At 42.0% G+C, this 19,187-nt stretch overlaps 1 protein-coding gene across 1 annotated transcript in view; it reads left to right on the plus strand.

Moving 5' to 3' along the window:
- GPAA1 (glycosylphosphatidylinositol anchor attachment 1) overlaps positions 1–19,187 on the plus strand; it is a 1,710,146-nt gene that overhangs the window by 1,405,499 nt on the left and 285,460 nt on the right. Inside the window, exon 9 of the mRNA XM_044067413.1 lies at positions 17,361–17,514. Coding sequence (XP_043923348.1) covers positions 17,361–17,514 — 154 coding nt within the window. The remainder of the gene's footprint in view (positions 1–17,360; positions 17,515–19,187) is intronic.

Consider the following 19,187-nt stretch of genomic DNA (forward strand, 5'->3'; position numbering starts at 1 on the left):
AGGGAAGAAGCAGCTTCAGAGATTATAAAGCTGTCTCAAAAAGAGTCATCCAAACAGTCCCACCAGACTAGCGCGGATCCGGATTTAACTCGAGATTCTTTTTAGTGCCAAAAATGACAGGGGACTGGAGACGCATTTTGGATCTCAGCAGCTTAAACAAGTCTGTCAACCAAACCAAATTTCGGATGGTCACGGTTCAGGCCATTCTCCCCTTTTTAAGAGAAGGCGATTGGATGTGCTCTGTAGATCTCTGGGATGCATATTACCACATCAAGATGGACAAACGCTCCAGGAGTCTGCTTCACTTCCGGCTAGGAGCCAGTCATTATCAATTCCATGCCCTGATGTTCGGTCTCTGTACAGCCCCCAGAGTGTTCATGAAATGCATGGCAGTGTTAACAGCTCACTTGAGACTAAAATAATTCTGGGTGTTTCCATATCTGGATGACTGGCTCCTTACTGTCCCCACTGAGCATCTTCTGGTAACAGCACTACATTATACTCTCTCTCTGGCAAAACTGTTGGGAATAGCGATACATTGGGAGAAATCAAACCTTGTCCCTGCACAACAAATAGAGTTAATTGGAGCAGTGTTCAATACTCAGTCCTGTCTGGTATCACTCCCAAGTCACAGACTACATTGATTGAGGCTTCAACTTTGGGTGATACTCTCACAAACAACAGTTTCTGCAAGGGAAGTTCTTCAGGCCCTAGGTCCTATGGCAGCATCAATCCCAATAATGCCTTTAACAAAGCTACACATGCGGATTCTGCAATGGCTCTTTCTGTGTCAGTGGTTCCCAAACTGTCTCCCCCTCAGTTACCAGATTTGAATAACCAACTCCTGCAAACAGGACCTGCTTTGATGGATGAGGCCAGACGTAGAACTTTGGATTCGTCCATTTCAGTGTCCTCAGCCTACAGCCATTGTGACCACAGATGCTTCCCTGATCGGGTGGGAGGGCCATTTCCAGGGAAAGACTGTTCAAGGCACATGGTCCACCTGCATATCAGTGTTCGGGAACTGAGAGCTGTGCTGTTAGCGTTGCAGGCCTTCCATTCAGCTCTCCCTTCCAGGTCAATTGCACTTCAATCAGACAATATGTCAGTGGCCTGGTATATCAACAAGCAGGAACTAAGTCCTATCCCCTATATCGAGAAACCATGAGAATTTGGCAGTGGGCAATTACTTCCAAGCACTTTTGAATAGGAACACATATCCCGGGGAGCTCCAACGTGATTGCGGACAAGCTGAGCAGATGCATCCTCATGAGTGGTCCCTCAACCTTGAGGTGGCGTCAGCAATCTTCAGCCACTGGGGCCAGCCCTGCTGCGATCCTTTTGCCTCCCCATCAAACACCAAGTGCAGCAGCTATTTCACCCTACTTCCCCTGGAAGGGGAGTCACCGAGGGACGTTCTGATCCAAGACTGGCCCACAGGACTTCTTTACGCGTATCCTCCCATCCTTCTGATCCCACAATTTCTAAAGAAAGCTGTTCGTTTGAGATGCAAGGTGATCCTCATAGCCCCATTCTGGCCTTGACAAGTTTGGTCCCCCTTCCTTCGGCCTCACCTAGTATACCTGCCATGGATTGTGGACCCTCTACCAGATCTGATTACTCACCCCCAAGGGTTAAGTCACCCAAATCTGTCCAGTCTCAAGCTGACAGCTTGGTGTCTCCACTTCCACTAGTAGCCAGACAAGCCAGTCTCTCCTCGCTTGTTTGACACATCATTCTGGCCTCTCATAAACCATCCACCAGAAGACTACACCAGGATGAGTGGAAAAGATTCTCCATCTGGTCCAAGGATAACAAGCTAGACCGGTATTCGGCTCCAGTTACTGCAGTGCTTCAATACTTGGCTAGGTATTTTGATAATGGAGCCTCTACCTCTACCATAGGAGTACCTCTTGTGGCAATTTCCAGTTTCCACAATAGTATAGATGGCACCCCTCTTATCTCTCTACACATTTGCAAGACTTTCCCCAAGGGGACTTCTCATATCAGTAGTAGTAATACCACAACACAAGATAGAGAAAAATACCACAAGCAACAAGCCAGCCAAAATGCACCACGGAATGTATTAACTTAGCGCCTCGGCTATACAGCCTTCAAAGAGTAAAAAAACACCATAGTAATATACAGATAAAATTAACAAGTCACACCCACTGCTAATTAAATAAAATTACATATTTCCAATCACAATCTTTATTTAACCTTTATGGTTCCAATGTGTTGAATTTTAAAATATATGAGGTTTCTCTTCTACGCAGCTTACTATTTAAGCTGACCAATTCACCCAAAGACACCTCAACTTTCTCCAGAACACAGCCGCAAATACATTCAGGGCTTGAACTATGAAAGTCCAAAAAATGACTGCCTAAATGGCTGTCTGTCTTAGCATTTTTTATGTCTCTTAGGTGCTCTTGAAATCGCACTTTGAAACTTCTACTAGTTTCACCAATGTAATATTTATTACAACTGCACTTCAGAGCATATATAACCCCACAAGTATTACAACTAAAGTTACATTTCACAGAAAAATGATGTCCATTAATGTATTCAAAACAATTGATCACATTTTTGCAGACAGAGTATTTATTACAGGGTATAGTACCTTTGGGCATAGGCATTTCTGTACCAAATCCCACAATGGGAGGTTCGAACTGGTCATGTACTGCCGTATCCCCTAAATTTCTAGCCTTCTTATAGGAGATCTGCAGCCTATTAGGCAGCAGTCCACTCAGTTCTTTATCCCTGAGTAACATGGACGAAAATTGATGAACAGTATTCACAACTTTGTCACTAATAACATTAAAAGTACTGACAAAGTAAATATCATTAGAATTAATTTGATTATTACCTATATAAGAACTAAAAATATAGGCAGGCTCCCTATCATTTTGGACATTACTATTAAATCCCCCAATTAGTTTGAACATTAGGCCATCTTAATTCCATTACCTTAGCTTTTGCTTCCACAACTAACCTGGTATCATAACCCCTATCTAAAAACATTTTTTCACATTCCAAAATTTCCTGGTTAAAAACTTCATCCATTTTGCAAAGTCTTTGTATCCTTAGGAATTCATTATAGGGTAAAACTTTCATTAAATGATCTGGATGACTACTTCCATAAAGAAATTGATTTCTCTGTGCAAATTTACTATGTAGCCCTGTATTCAACTGTCTTAAGTTTAATATCCAAAAAGTTAACCTCTATACCCAGCTGAATGCCATCAAATTGTAGGCCCATATTATTAACCTGTAAATCTTCCACAAACTGGGAGGCCGCATCCATAGGGCCTTCACACAAAAAATAAGGTCATCTATAACCTCAGCTATAACAAGGCCTGGGATCTATAAAAATGGTCACGATATATATTATCAAACTTTCCCATAACCAAATTGGCACACATGGAGGTGAAAGCCACCCCCATTGCAGTCCCCTGCAACTGATGAAAAATTTCTCCATTAAAAACAAAAAAAGTATTTTTTAAACCAAGTACAACCAAGTCAATCAAAAATTAAGACATAGGGGAATCACCTAAGAAATGAAACAAGGCCTGAATACCAACATCATGTCTGATGTTGGTATATAAACTTTTTACATCCATACATAACCAATACATGGAGCTATTCCATCTAAAGCCCTGTATTTTAGATAAGAAATCATGGCTATCCCTAATATATGAAGGTAATTTTGAAACATTTTTTTAGAAATTCATGGAGAAAAGTGCTAATAGATTTTAAAAAGTACCTTTCAGCAGAAACAATAGGTCTCCCAGTTAAATTATTAAGGCCCTTGTGGGTCTTAGGTAAACAGTAGAAGACAGCAAGACTACTATTATCCACACCAAATTGTTTTGTTACATCATTAGGGGAAAGATGACCCAAGCGTTGACCCTTGTCAGGCAATAACAAATACTCATCAATTACCTTAAAATAACAATCAGTATCACATTTCTATTATTTAGATGTAAATAACACATATCTAAGTATTGCGCAAAATTCATAATCGCTATTTGATTACCTTTGTCAGATGGCTTTTTCTATCATTACAAAATGTGCGAAATTCAGTCCATTGTTGCTTATCTAAATTGAAACAAACATTAGTTTTATTGCACATTAACGTACTATAATGCCTTTCTACCTCAAAGTTAAGAATGCAAATGTAACTCTGTATACGTGTTAGTATATGGAGGAATAAAGCAGCTTTTAGTCTTAATTGCACTAGTATCAAAGGTAGTATATGCATTAGCAGCACACTCAACAGAATTATCTAAAACAGATATACAAGAATGAAAAGAATCCTCAGAAGTATCAAAACATTCATAATTAACACCATTAATCATCCCTTTTGTTAAAACATTGTTTCAAATGCAACTTTCTCCGTAACAAAAAAATCTCACTTTTCAAAAACTGGGGCCAGCCCTGCTGCGTTCCTTTTGCCTCCTCATCAAACACCAAATGCAGCAGCTATTTCACCCTACTTTCCCTGGAAGGGGAGTAACCGAGGGACGCTCTGATCCATGACTGGCCCACGGGACTTCTTTATGCTTATCCTCCCATCCCTCTGATCCCACAATTTCTAAAGAAAGCTGTTCAGTTGAGATGCAAGGTGATCCTCATAGCCCCATTCTGGCCTTGACAAGTTTGGTCCCCCTTCCTTTGGCCTCACCTAGTATACCTGCCGTGGATTCTGGACCCTCTACCAGATTTGATTACTCACCCCCAAGGGTTGTCACCCAAATCTGTCCAGTCTCAAGCTGACAGCTTGGTTTCTCCATTTCCACTAGTAGCCAGGCAAGCCAGTCTCTTCTCGCTTGTTGACACATCATTCTGGCCTCTCATAAACCATCCACCAGAAGACTATACCAGGATGAATGGAAAAGATTCTCCATCTGGTCCAAGGATAACAAGCTAGACCAGTATTCGGCTCCAGTTACTGCAGTGCTTCAATACTTGGCTAGGTTTTTTGATATTGGAGCCTCTGCCTCTACCATAGGAGTACATCTTGTGACAATTTCCAGTTTCCACAATAGTATAGATGGCACCCGTCTTATCTCTACACATTTGCAAGTCTTTCTTCAAGGGGACTTCTCATATCAGGTCTCCTGTCAGACTGTGGAACCATGGAACCTCACTCTAGTCCTTCAGTTTTTGACTCAGAAACCCTTTGAATCTGCTGCAAAGTGTGACCTAAAGTTTTTGTCTTGGAAATCATTCTTGGTAGCCATCACGTCTCCCAGAAGAGTCTCGGAGCTGCAGGCATTGTGTATCAAGAGGCCCTATCTGGTCTTTCTTAAAGACAGAGTATCACTTCAGATGAATCCATCCTTTTTCCCCCAAAGTGTTTTCTGAATTCTCCATAAACCAGATCATTGATTTACCAATGTTCTTTCCGAATTTTGCCAATAGAGGAGAGTACTGCCTACACTCTTTAGTCATGCATAGACAGTTGAGATTTTATCTAGACAGGACCAAACCTATCCGTAAATATGAACAGCTTTTCATCTCCTGTTCTAGGCCCAGAATGGGAGGGGCCGTTTCCAAGGTTACTTTATCAAAATGGCTAAGGGACTGCATACATTTCACCTATTCCCTCAGTAATGAACCTATGCCAAAAGTTAAAGCTCACTCCACTAGATCTATGGCAACATCGGTAGCTTTCCATTCCAGGGCTTCCATGGATGACATCTGTGCAGCAGCTACTTGGGCTAAGGCTCATACCTTTATCAATCATTACAAATTGGACCTGGTCTCCAGAGGGAGAGCTGCCTTCGGCTCAATGGTACTCAGGAATGTTCTTCCACAAGGGCTGCCCATGGACCTCAAGGTAGCTTGGGATTCTGTCCCATCAGTGATGAATGGAAAGAAGATTAACAACATCAGATAAAGAAGTTACATCTTACCGTAATGTTCCATCTGTGTTGTTCATCTTCTTTCATTCATCACTTCCCACCCTCCTTCCCCCTCCAAAGGCTCCTGGGGAATGCTTTGGGTCTAAGTGGTGCCCTAGGGTAATTGTGCAGAAGTGGCCTTGGCTTTACTTTATTTTCTCTCGCAAACTCGATCTGAGGTAACAGGGAGAAGGGCATTCTGGGTAGAGACTTAGCTTGAGTGTTTTTTGGCTGGCGCGAGCTTGGTAAAAAGGCCGACTCAGTTCCCAGGGCTTGGAAATGAACCCATCAGTGATGAATGAAAGAAGATGAACAATGCAGATGGAACATTGTGGTAAGAAATAACTTCATTTTTTACAACCTTTGCATTGCATGCAAACACTAATGTTTGGCAGATTAATCTTTAATACAGTTATTTCTTGTCATCTTTTATTTGAACCTGTGTCACATTTTTCAAGACTTTTTTGCTATAATGAAAACCCTCAAACAAAAACATGCGTACACACACTCACACAAAACACCCCATAACCTATTAAATTAGAATAAGCACAAACAACTATGTACAGCTTCAAAAAAGAAATGTAATCCTCCTGATAGAAACAATTGTCCCAAAGCGACTCCCGCACCCACAGGCATTACCTAACCTAAAATTAAGGTTATCAATGCTAAAACGCATTTTACAGCCTGTGCTTGCACTTAGTCTGATTGCTGTCTGTATATTCATATCTCTGTTCCCCTTCCAGGTGTGAAAAACAGCTTGTATTCTTTCACTTTCAGAGAGCTTTAACTTTTATTCTTAAGAAAAAGTGCACTGGCTATCTTTAAATAAAACTAGATTCTGCACTGTTTTGTTAAATACATTGCACTATTAAGACTGCTAAGAAGCTGCTAGCTCTTATTTCCTTCCAATAATTTCAAATGTTATGTTTTACTGAACTGTTTGCACTTGTACCTTTAAATTTTGCATTTCGTTCAGCAAACCATGCTCAGAACTCTCAAGATTAATTGCTTACACCTGCAGACAACTCATCACCATAGAAACATAAGAACAGATTGTACAACTGCCTTCATCTGCAGACTTCTTAACTCCCACTGAACATATATTTGCTAAAGGAAAAAAATAACATTGCATATGCAAGAAGCTTAAAACTTCAGATAGCACTCATCATTCTGTCCCATTTTCAAGCCTACTTAATTACAGAAAACACTTGATCTGATATTGTCAGTCTTCATCTATTCTTGACTCTTGGGTACTGTTCTGATTCGGCTGTTACATAGCTCGCACCAATCTTTTGAGCTACTGGTCTACCCATAATGCCCCTCTCTACATTACCTCAGATCTCGTTTTCCCACTTTTACTGCTAAGACATGTCAGCTGATTCCTCTCTCAGAGCTAAGTAAAATATTCCTTTTTTTTCTTGATATTTAACTTCTAAAACCTTTTTCCTGGTCTTACACATTAGAAAGTGTGTGTTTATCCTTTTACTGTTGGTAATTCCACTACCATCATTGGTAGTTCCCCCCTCCCCTTGCCATTAGATAATCTCTCTATCTGCCATTGCTAGTAGCTTTCCCCTGGTGTGATTGTGTGGTTTGAAATCTTTTCTTCTTTCTTCTTTCCTTTCCTATTTTTCTTCTGCCTCTCCTCGTTTTTATTTGGGACAATGGCAGATAAACCAAAATGTTCTCCTTCAGGTTTTAAACAATGTAAAGAGTGTGGCAGAAAAATGCTGAACCCTGATGGTCATGATGTCTGCGTTTATTGTTTGAGTGCACCACATTTAAGTGTTGACTGTACATTCTGCCAGAATTTCAGTCATAGAGCCCTTGTAGGACGTAAAAATAAATTGATTCTCAAAGGGCTTCTTAAGGCCCCTTATGAAGAAGCCTTGTCCAAGGCTGAACAGTCTCCTCCGACCTCTGGTACTAAAACTACCCACTCGGTGCCAACATCTCCCTCGGCACAGACTATAAAGAAACACAAACATGCAGATTCCTCTTCAGAACTGAGACCTAAGGTTCTGAAACTGACAGAATGGAGTGAAACTTTGGCACTGACAACCTTACTGCTGCCTTCGACACTGACTACAATTCCCACATAGATTACAGCTCCTGTCACTTCTGCATCATCTACGGTTCCGACATCAGCACCAATTGTCTCTACTGCCTTGTTGAGGCCAAATAAAAATCTGCCTAAGCAGCAGAAACCTCCAAAGAAGACACCCAAGCAACCGCTACCCCAAAACAAAACACGTGCAACACATAGCTCACAAAGCCAGTGTGCCGAACGGTCACAGCCCTTAAGGCTAAACAACACACCTGATACACTTGTAATAGGTGATTCTATCGTCAGGCACACTGACGTCCCGCTCACCAGGCTGAACAAGGAGAAGGTCACGGTGAGCTGCCTGTCGGGCGCTAGGATCCGCCACATAACACAAGCACTCAGGTCACTCCAAGGCAAGTACAAATATGTCTCCGTAATTGTCCATGCTGGTGTGAATGACCTGAGACGTACCTCCCTGGACTACATGGAAAGAGACATAGAGGAGCTCTCTTAGCATGTATCCCAGCCGGTATGACCATGACCTTGAGTAGCATCTTACCCTCACCAAGAATGATGCCACAATATGAAGACAAGATGATCAATTTCAACAATTGGCTTAAGTATTGATGTCATTCAAAGGGGATCCAATGCCTGTCAGCCTGGGATGACATGCTCGACAAGCCACAGTGCTTCGCTAGGGATGGCTTTTACCTGTCACCCCTGGGCTTTCGGATATTGGCAAAGGCTCTTGCTATCCCCATAGTGCCTATTTTAGGCAAGGCTCAAAAGACAAACCCACCTCCATAGGTATCGCAAGGGATAAGAAACTAAGAGTAATGCTACTCAACGCCAGAAGTCTAAACCTCAAGATGCACGCACTCGAAACTCTCCTTAGCATGGAGAACATCGATATCTGTGCAGTAACAGAAACCTGGTTCAAGGCTCCCAAGAGCACCCCAGCACTACCAGGTTATACCTCATACCATGCTTTTCGGCCCCAAAACTTGGACCGAACAACAAAAGGAGGGGGGAGTATCAATATTTGTCAAAGATACCCACACCTCCAGGTTGGTGGCACAGCACGAAGCATCAGAGATTATCCATGTGCAAATAACAGTGGGAAAAACTGCTTTCCAGTTTATAGTCTGCTACAGACCACCCTCCCAAACCCAGGAACCTCACTCGGCCTTCCTGAGAACACTGGAAAATATGAAGGTCTCTCCAAACACCATTATATTGGGCGACTTCAACTACCCAAACATAGACTGGGCGCAATTACTCTAGCTCCAACACCCTAGCCCAAAGGTTCCTAGAATTTATAAACTCAAATGCTATGGATCAACTTGTTTCCACTCCCACAAGAGGGGAAAACATACTGGACCTGATCATCACCAACATGGGGACTCTATGCTCCAGACCAGAAGTGTATCCCTCATTGGTAAGATCAGATCATAAACTAATCTCACTGGATATTCACATCCCGACCCCACCCCCTGCCCAGAAAACCACAGTGAAAAACTTCTCTAAAGCAAATTTCACACTCCTCAAAACAGAGGTGGAATCCTTCAAAGCCCCCGGGCCTGTGAAAAATACGGCCCAGACCGCAGAATCCTTTATAAATGCATTCTGTGAACACCTTCAGGAATGCATGGATCATGCAATCCCAAATAAAACCAAAACCCAATCCTCCAAAGGCAGACATCCTGTCTGGTGGACCCCAGCCATAAACAAACTATACAATAGAAGGAGGAAGCTACTACATGATAGAGCAAAATCCCGAAAAGGGAAGGCATCTCTGATCAGTATTAGCAAAAAACTACGGGCACTCATAAAATCGTCTAAGGCCAGCTTCAAGAGAAGAATTGCACAGGACACTAAGGATAATCACAAGGCTTTCTTTAGTTATGTTAGGAACCTGGGTGGGAATTCCCAGATATGCTCAGAATTAGTCCAAAATGACAAAAAATACACCGAACTCACAGACATTGCCAACATCCTAACTGACAGGTTCAGGGCAAACTTCTCCCCACCAAAAGGGCAAATATCTATCCCAGCAGAGTGCTGCCCCCCTGACATCTCAGATGCTCAGGTAAGAGCCGCCCTCTCCAAATCAAAAAACACAGCATCAATGGGACCAGACGGTGTCCCGGGCTGCATCCTACATGGACTCCAAGAAGAGCTAAACCCAAACATAAAACTACTGTTCAATCTCAGCCTTACTACAGGATATGTACCCAAAGAGTGGCGTACAGCAACAGTGGTCCCTCTCCACAAAGGTGGTGCCTCAACGGATCCTGGAAACTATCACCCCATAAGCCTGACTAGCTTGGTCTGCAAAGCTATGGAAAGGATCATCATGGACCTCATAAATAAAGATATTGGGGACCTACAGACACTGGATCCTACCCAGTTCAGCTTTGTTAAGGGCAGATCCTGCCTCTTAAACCTGGTCGATTTCTTTGAAACCATCACCAAGGCCATTGACGAGGGGAAGGTGGTACACACAGCCTGCCTGGACCGCGCAAAAGCCTTCGATACAATACCCCACTCGGGCATTATAGATAAGCTCACCAGCTTAAATATAAACCCCTATGTCACTAGATGGGTTGCAAACTGGTTCAAGGACAGAACCCACATGGTTAGAATTGCTGGAGCCATGTCAGACTCCAAACCAGTTACAAGTGGCATCCCACAAGGCTCAGTCCTGGGACCTCTGTTGTTCGTATATATTTCTCGGAGGTACAGGCCAACACGGAAGGACTGTGGCTGACCAAGTTCGCAGATGACTGCAAACTGAGCGCCATAATCGACTCTCCAGCCGACACAAGCATCCTCCAAAAGGGCCTCTTAGAAACAGACAACTGGGGTGGCAAAAGCCACATCACTATGGCTAGGCTTACAAATGCCCCAGGGCAGATAGCCTAGTATTATACTATGAAACTATAATTCTATTATATAAGGGGACATTCATTGTGTCACTACTAGACAGAGGCACAGTATTCTAGATTTATTCTGTACATTTTTGTACCATTTCATGGGGTGGCAAAAGCCACATCACTATGGCTAGGCTTACAAATGCCCCAGGGCAGATAGCCTAGTATTATACTATGAAACTATGGTGCCAGAGCCATGGCCTCAAGCTAAACGCCAAAAAGTGTATAGTCATCCCCTTTGGCAAAAACAAAGTGCCCACAAATTACCACATAGGTGGTAATCCATTAAGTACAGAAGAAGTAATTAGGGACCTGGGGACCCAAGTTGATAGCAGTCTCTCATTTGACAACCACGTGGCCAAAGTGGTAGAAAAACATTTTATATAGCCCACCTAATCATGAAGGGATTCACATCTACATCAGGGGAGATCATTGTGCCTCTTTACTCATCCCTCATCAGGCCCATAATTGAGTACAATGCCCCTTTTGGGATGTACCTTACCAGACACCTGCAGCAACTGGAAAGACCCCAAAAGTACCTCACCAAGAGGATCAAAGGGCTCAAACAGATGCCATATGCTGCCCGGTTAAAGAAACTCCAGCTCTACTCAGTCCCATACCACCTGCTCAGAGGCAATCTGTGCCTGACGTATAAAGCAATGTCCAACCCGGAATTAATGGACATGCTGCACCTCAGAAAATCCAAATCCCATCGAGCCACATGCTCGAGAGACTTGAACCTGAGCACTGAAATAAATAGGACATGCTGGAGGGACAGATTCATAACCCAGAGGCTCCCTTCACTCTGGAATAAAATACCAGTCCAGGTTGGGCAGAGTCCCTCATTGACTCTCTTCAAGAGGAATCTTGATGAGTGGATGGGAGATCGTAGGTTTACCCCGGGTATCACTTCTGTGTCACTGTTAGACAGAGGCACAGTATACTAACCTCGAAAAAGGGCATAGCAAAATTAATTTAAAATGGGTGGCGAAAGCCAAACACACTCTGGCTAGGCTTATAAATGCCCTAGGGCAGATAGCCTAGTATGAACCTATGAACACCGACTATGACACCCACACTGATTACAACTCCTACCACTTCTGCATTTTCTACGGTTCCAGCATCGCCATCGATTGTGTTGACGCTGATATCCCCTATGGCCCTGCATATGGTGCTGAAGATTGGTTTTCATGTACAGCTCAGGACTAGCTATTCCCTTTTCATTGACCCCCCCCTTTTGTGGCACCTCCCTAGCCCCTTTCTGGAGAAACCTGAGTCCCGTTCTGCATTTTCTGTTCACTTCACTAGGAGCCTCTCGGAACTTGATGTTGTTAGGATGGTGGATCAGATTCTGAAAGCCAGGGGTCTTCCCCCATCTTCTGAACCCCCTCTCCTTTCTGCTGCAGGGGGTTTCTCTTCTACAACCCCTTCTTATTCTCCGCCTCTGACAACCTCGCAGGCTTTAGAGCAGTCAGCTCCAACATCACAGATTCCAGTGACCTTGGCACTGACTACCCTTTTACCTTTGGTGCCGGGTATGGTTCTGACACCTTCAATGCCTTCGGGACCGACAGGGTCCTGAGACTGTGTCTTTGCTGTCCGGACTGAGGGGTTAGAGTCGACTGTAATTTTTTTTCTATGGAGCCGGCCTTGCCTCTTCAGGCTGCACCAGCGGGAGAACCATCCTCGGTTCTGGCTTCTCAGGTGGGGCTCTCAGGGTGGGGTGTGACCCCGATTCCAAGTTTGTCTCTGTTGCGGGCACTCGTCCCTCCTCAGGAGGTCCTGCCTTTTAAGGCATGGTATGAGCCTTGGCCACTGCCTCTTCCCAGGTGGCTTCTGTGTTACCAGAGTCTCAAACCCTGACCCCAGCTTTATGGGATCTGCCACCAACCTCTACTCCTGGACAGCGAGCTCCAAGGTTGCAAGACCTACCTGTTAAAGGTCTCCCCTCTTCCGAGACTTCTTCAAATGTCCCCACTGAAGAGCCACCTCATAAGAGATTGTGTAAGAGGAAAAATCTTGATTCCCCTGAAGAATCAGTCAAAGAGAATGTGGTTTTCAATGACGGGGAAGGTTACCCCTGAAAGACATCTCCTTTGGAGACATTCTGGAGATCCTAAAACAGAGGAGTGATTGGAAGCCCAAAGACCCTTTCTCTAAGGAGTCTGTATACTTGCAGGCCTTTGAAACTCACCCGTCTACCTCCTGGGTGACTCTGCTAGCTGACAACCTCCTTAAATTAATCACACAGTGGGCTTAGAAGGCTCCTGGACTCTATAGACCCCATCCCCCGGAGACCTGACAAGGTACTTTCAGCACCTGAGGGCCATCCACATTGCGCAAAGGGCTTAGTAGTTGATGCTGTCGTGGTAGCGGCCACCACCAAGAAAGAACTAGCTGAGGAAAGTTCTACTGTTCACCCCCCCCCCCGATATAGTTTCCTCAACAGCATCGAAGTTAGAGCCATGTTCGAAGTTTATAGACAGAACTCGGCTTGAAATAGTGCAGAGGACAGAATCCTTTATCAGGGATTCCTTTGATTTTTTTAAGCAAAATCAAATAAATTAAGGTTGAAGCTGATGATTTGTTGGTGACAGTTGATGTGGTATCTTTATACACCTGTATTCCCAATGATTTGGGTTTAGAGTGGGTTAGGAGTAACAGTGGAGAATATGAATTAGAAAAGTGCAGGTTCATGTTGGAATGCATGGACAACATTCTTTCACACAATTACTTCATGTTTAACAATAAATATTTCTTGCAAGTCAAGGGTGTGGCGATGGGTGCCAGGTTGGCTTCCAATTATGCCAACTTAGTTTTGGCTTACTGGGAAAACAGCATTATGTCCAAGTTTGCCAATAGATGCAAAATTGTGAGTTACGATTGTTTTATTGATGATTTGTTTTTTATTTGGAGAGGAACACAGAATGAGCTCTTGCTGTTTATTGAAGACATGAACAGCACCTCTTTTCTGCATTTTACTGGTAGCTGGGACAATTTTAAGATTTCTTTTTTAGATTTAGAGGTTATCAAAGAAGAAGGTAAAGATTTTTTGGGGTCCAGCATCAGTTATAAAAATGTAGCAAGTAATAGTATTTTGAGTTATTCTAGTATGCATCCCACTTATGTGAAATACATTATAAAGGGGCAGTTAATAAGACTTAAGAGACTTACAAATGATGAACCACAGTTAGATCTGTTAGTGCAGGAACTGCATTCTAGATTTAAAAACAGAGAGTATCCTTCCAAAATTGTGCATGACATTATTAGTACAAACGAAAAGGAGGGGCTCCGAGGGAACACACAGGACAAAAAGGATTGGGTTACGTCAATGTTGTTAACCTTTACCATAGACAACAAAGAAATCAAAAATACAGTGTCTAACAACTGGAGAATATTAGTTTCCAACAGTGATCTTCAGATGTTAGTAGGAGACGCCTCTATTTTTTTAAACACAAGAGCAAGGAATTTCAAAGAAATGTTGGAAAGTAGACCAAGAAAAAAGCCCCAAGGTAACACAGGTACTTTTAAATGCAAGAGCTGCAGTTTTTGCAAATATATTTCAGAGAGATCAGAATTTGATATTGTAACCCAGAATAAGATTTGGCATGTTCCAGGCATTTTCAGTTGTAAATCTACCTTTGTGGTATACATGGCAGAATGCTCCACTTGTTTTTTGTTTTATGTTGGGAAGACCAATAAGCAACTTAAAAACAGGATGCATGAACATTATTATGCCATTAGAAAGAAAAATGTGGATAATGCTCTTTATAAGCACACTTTAAACTGTGTGGGTAACAATGACAGTGTTAAGTTTCTTTTCACAGTTATAGATCATGTTCCAGTGGATTTTAATGGAGACAGAGATGGGGAACTAGATTTTAGAGAGTTTAAATGGCAGGTTCTTTTAGATGCTTGCAGGGCACAACAATGGTGTCACCTATAAAGCTGTGTTGAAAAGAAAAGCCTATTACAGCAAGTGTAAATAGTTTATATGCTTGTTAAAAATGTATGTGTTATTTAGGATGTATTATATATGGATTCACTAGAGAATGTCGATTTTCTGAAAACTCAACTTTCATATGGCCAAGACCATATGATCGACTTTTCAGAAACTCGACATGAAAAAACAAACCACAAAAAAAAAAAAAAAAAAAAGAAGCCACACCCCCCCACTTAAATACACCAACTCCGAGATCGCACTACAGTGGGGAAAGGGAAATCTCCCATTCCACGTTGTATGTAGAAGTGCAGAACAGGAGATTTCCTGTTTCCTCGCTACAGTGCAATCAATGACATAACATTTTCAGGTAGGAAAGATGCAGGGGGTCTTGCCCCCGTCAGAAATGATATTTATTACTGTTTTTTTTTTTTTATTATTTCTTCTTCAATGTCGAGTTTCTGAAAACTCGATCATATGGTCTCGACCATATGACGTTCGAGTTTTCAGTAACTCGACATTCTCTAGTGCTCCCATTTTATATATACATATATTTTTTTATATTAAGTTTTAAGAAAACTGAGATCTGATTGGTATGATGTGTACTAATTATGCTGTAAAAATAGGACAGTTTTTTAACAGTTTGTTCAGGTGAAGGCCTAATTTTTGGGCTGAAAGTGCTAAACTAGTGGACTAAAGTATTTTTTGTGTGACACAGTGCTTCACAATTACTTGTGGTTTTCCTTTTGATTTGTACATATGCTTGTGTTTAAAACATATTTGTAAAGTTGATTGTGTTAAAGTGTGTCAACAGTGTTTCCTGATGGACAGAAATGAAATGTAAATGCATTATTATAACTGTGTAATTAATACATTGTAACAGCATATATTGGAAGAGAAGAGATTAATCCACCTGACTTTGAAAAAATATTCTTGAAATTAAATTATTTTATGGGTTAAGCCATAAAGTTGTTATCCCACAATTTTGAAGGGAGCCAGAGATGCAATGTCTGTACTAGAGAATAGTTTGTAGCTCCTATAAGAAGAGTGGAATGGTTTTATTGTTTTATGCCCTCCACATGCAACAGAGTTTAGAAAAACTGCAGATATGTATGGTAGCACATAGGTGCTAAACCCTTGCAGCTTCTTGTGTTGGTAATACTGTGGGAACCAGATGTCAGATGACCAGATGCATGTGGTGTCATTCTATACAGAAATAATGTTTTAATATTAGAGGAGATTGAAGTCTCAAGGGCAGTCTGTTCTTGGAAACTTGACTAGAAAGACCCTCACATACATCATCTTGCCTTGCGGTAGTAAGCAACTTAACTAGGGAACAGTAATTCTTTTAGTCAGTCAGGAGTAGATAGTGAGATTAGCTAAATTTTGTTTTTCTGTGTCTGTGTGAAACTTTCCGTTTGTGTTATTTTTAATATTTCTTGTGACATGAAATTCTAGTGTTTACCGTAAATAGATATTTAATATTTTCTTCTTTTTTATTTATTATTAAATATATTTAAACTATTCATTGTGGCTAGTCCTTTTTAGAAAACATGTAAGCTTTGAGAGTATTTGCATATATTTATTTGGTGATAAGTGTGGCTACTCCTGAAGCCTGGCTGTTTGCTCAACATTGCCATTTGTATTAATAGTAATTAAACTCACCATAATTGAGTACCCTTGCAAGAGCCTTAGGTAGTTGGCTTTGTAATGCCTGTTGGCAGTGATAACTACCTTATTGTCTGGGCAGAAGGGGACATAGCTAGTAAACCTGTGCCAGCTTTTCCCAGATGTATGTGTGTGTGTGTGTGTGTGTGTGTGTGTGTGTGTGTGTGTGTGTGTGCGTGCGCAAATCAAATCTCATAGATCATAGAATTTGTATGTGTATCAGCTACTTGAAGCAGAGTCATAAAGCACTGGTTTCACAGAGAGAATGGTGGGAGGACTTGGCTTGGGCACTCAGCTGAGGACTTAACTCTGAAGCAGTGCTAGTGGGGAGTCTTACTGACCTGGAGGGAGACAGATAGAGAAATCCAGACCTCGGGCTGACTGTGTTCCCTGTGTGCTCTTAAGGGAAATTGTGCTTGATGCAGAGAGGTCTGCATCTGGAAATACTGAGTGTATCCATTTGTATTCCAAGTAAACATCCGTCTCCAATGTCAGTGGTGAGGATTCAAGCTCCTTGATTACTGGCCCAGAGTGGAGACGTCACATGTAGTGTTACACTTAATGCTGTAAACGTTTCCTTGTTCTTTATGGCTTTCTTTCAGTTGGTTGGCTGTTATGTAAAATGGAGTGATATCAACATGATCTTAAGATGAAAAGTAAACAGCATATTGTCTTCTAGTGTATACTGTAGAGAGATTTATTATTTCCTTTTTTTGACTGATTTGGTACCATTAAATTTAAAACCAGTATGCATAGAGGATTTTTTACTGATGTAAAAACAAATATGAGGTGTTTCTGTCTGTTTCTTTGGAATACACTAGTAAAATGTAATTTGCCTTATCACCATTTTATGTTTTCACTTTTAGAATGCTGGAGGGTATGTTCCGGAAGCTCAACAACCTGCTTGAGAGGCTCCACCAATCTTATTTCTTCTATTTGCTACCTTCCCTCTCGCACTTTGTGTCCATTGGATATTACATGCCTGCCTTTGGGTTTTTGGTCTTCATTTTAGTGTTGAAAATATCCTTTTCTCATTTGTGTATAATTTACATCAACAGAGAAGACTGACCCTGTTACCTGGCATGAAGTAAGAAAAGTTGAATAAATCCTGACATGAGGACGCATTGCTGTTTTTACACTTTGTATAGTAGATTCCTGTAGTTTCTTTGATAATTTCGTAGTACTTTATGCTTGATAGTCTCTGATTTATTGGAATTTTGACTATGGCAGACATTCTCAAAATAAATGATCAGCACATGCCAGGAAAGTTCTGGGGACAGAACAGTGTAGTTTTTATATTCTAGTGCTGTTCCAGATCCACCACATTACCCAGAAAAGTTGCACACTTTTGAGAATGAAGGACTGCTTCTACATAGATATAAATTTTGGTTCTGGAAATCGCATGAGGGAGACAACCAATGCCTGTGCTTTTTGCATTAGCAACATTGAGGGTTACTAATAACTTGCTAGGATATGGTATGGGACTTTGTGGTGATTTGCACATGGATAAATTCCCACCACCATGCTCCAAGATTCTCACTACACCTTTCTAAACATACTGGAAAATATTAAGATACAGCCAAACACCCTAATACTGGGTGATTTCAACTACCTTGCCATTAACTGGGAAAACTACTCCTGTACCAACACCTTTGCCCAACAGTTCTTGGAATTTATAAATTCCAATGCCCTGGATCAACTACTCCATAGTCCCACCAGGGGCTCCAATATCCTGGACCTGGTCATTGCCAACATGGGAAGTCGATGCTCCACACCAGTGGCTACCCCCTCGTTGGTTAAGTCTGACCATAAGCTAATCACCTTTGACATCCACATCCCACCCCCACCCCTCAGTAAGGAAACATCCCTAAAAAACTTCTCCAAGGCCAACTTCATGCTACTCAAGTCAGAAGTGACAAACTTCATGACCCCCATGCAGATAGGAACTGAATGTTCGACTGCCGAATCCTACACTAAAGCACTGTACGAGCACATCCACTCGTGCATGAATCGTGCCATCCCAAATAGAACCAAGACGCTGTCCTCCAAAAAAAGGAAGTGAATCTGATGGTCCCCTGTCATAAACAAACTTTGCAACAAAAGGAAGAAACTATTGCAGAAAAGAGGAAAATCCCAGGATGCAAAAAACTCCTTTACCAGCCTCAGTAAGAAACTGAGATCCCTCATAAAATCCCCCAAAGCTAGTTACGAAAATAAAATTGCCAAAGATTCCAAAGACAACCACAAGGCATTCTATAACTATGTCAAGAATCTAAATGGCAATGCTCAGATCTGCTCTGAGCTAAAACAGAATGGCATTAAATATACTGATCCCAAGGATATTGCCAATATCCTGGCAGATCGATTCACTGCCAACTTTAACCCCCTCTCACCCCCTAAATGGCCCATCTCAATACCGGAAGATTGCCAAATTCCAGTAATAACGGCCACGCAGGTTATAAACGCACTCTCCAAAGATATGAATACAGCATCCATGGGACCAGATGACATCCCGGGCTATGTACTACATGAACTACAATATGAACTGGCACCTCACATAAATGTCATGTTTAATCATAGCCTCACCTCAGGTTTTGTGCCCACTGAGTGGTGCAGAGCTACAGTTATCCCACTCCACAAGGGGGGATCCACCTTGGATCCCAGGAAACTACCGTCCCATCAGTCTGACGAGC

The sequence above is a fragment of the Protopterus annectens genome, chromosome 3.part1 (genome assembly GCF_019279795.1).
Source record: "Protopterus annectens isolate FY-2018-M chromosome 3.part1, PAN1.0, whole genome shotgun sequence".
In the NCBI taxonomy this organism is placed as follows: domain Eukaryota; kingdom Metazoa; phylum Chordata; order Ceratodontiformes; family Protopteridae; genus Protopterus; species Protopterus annectens.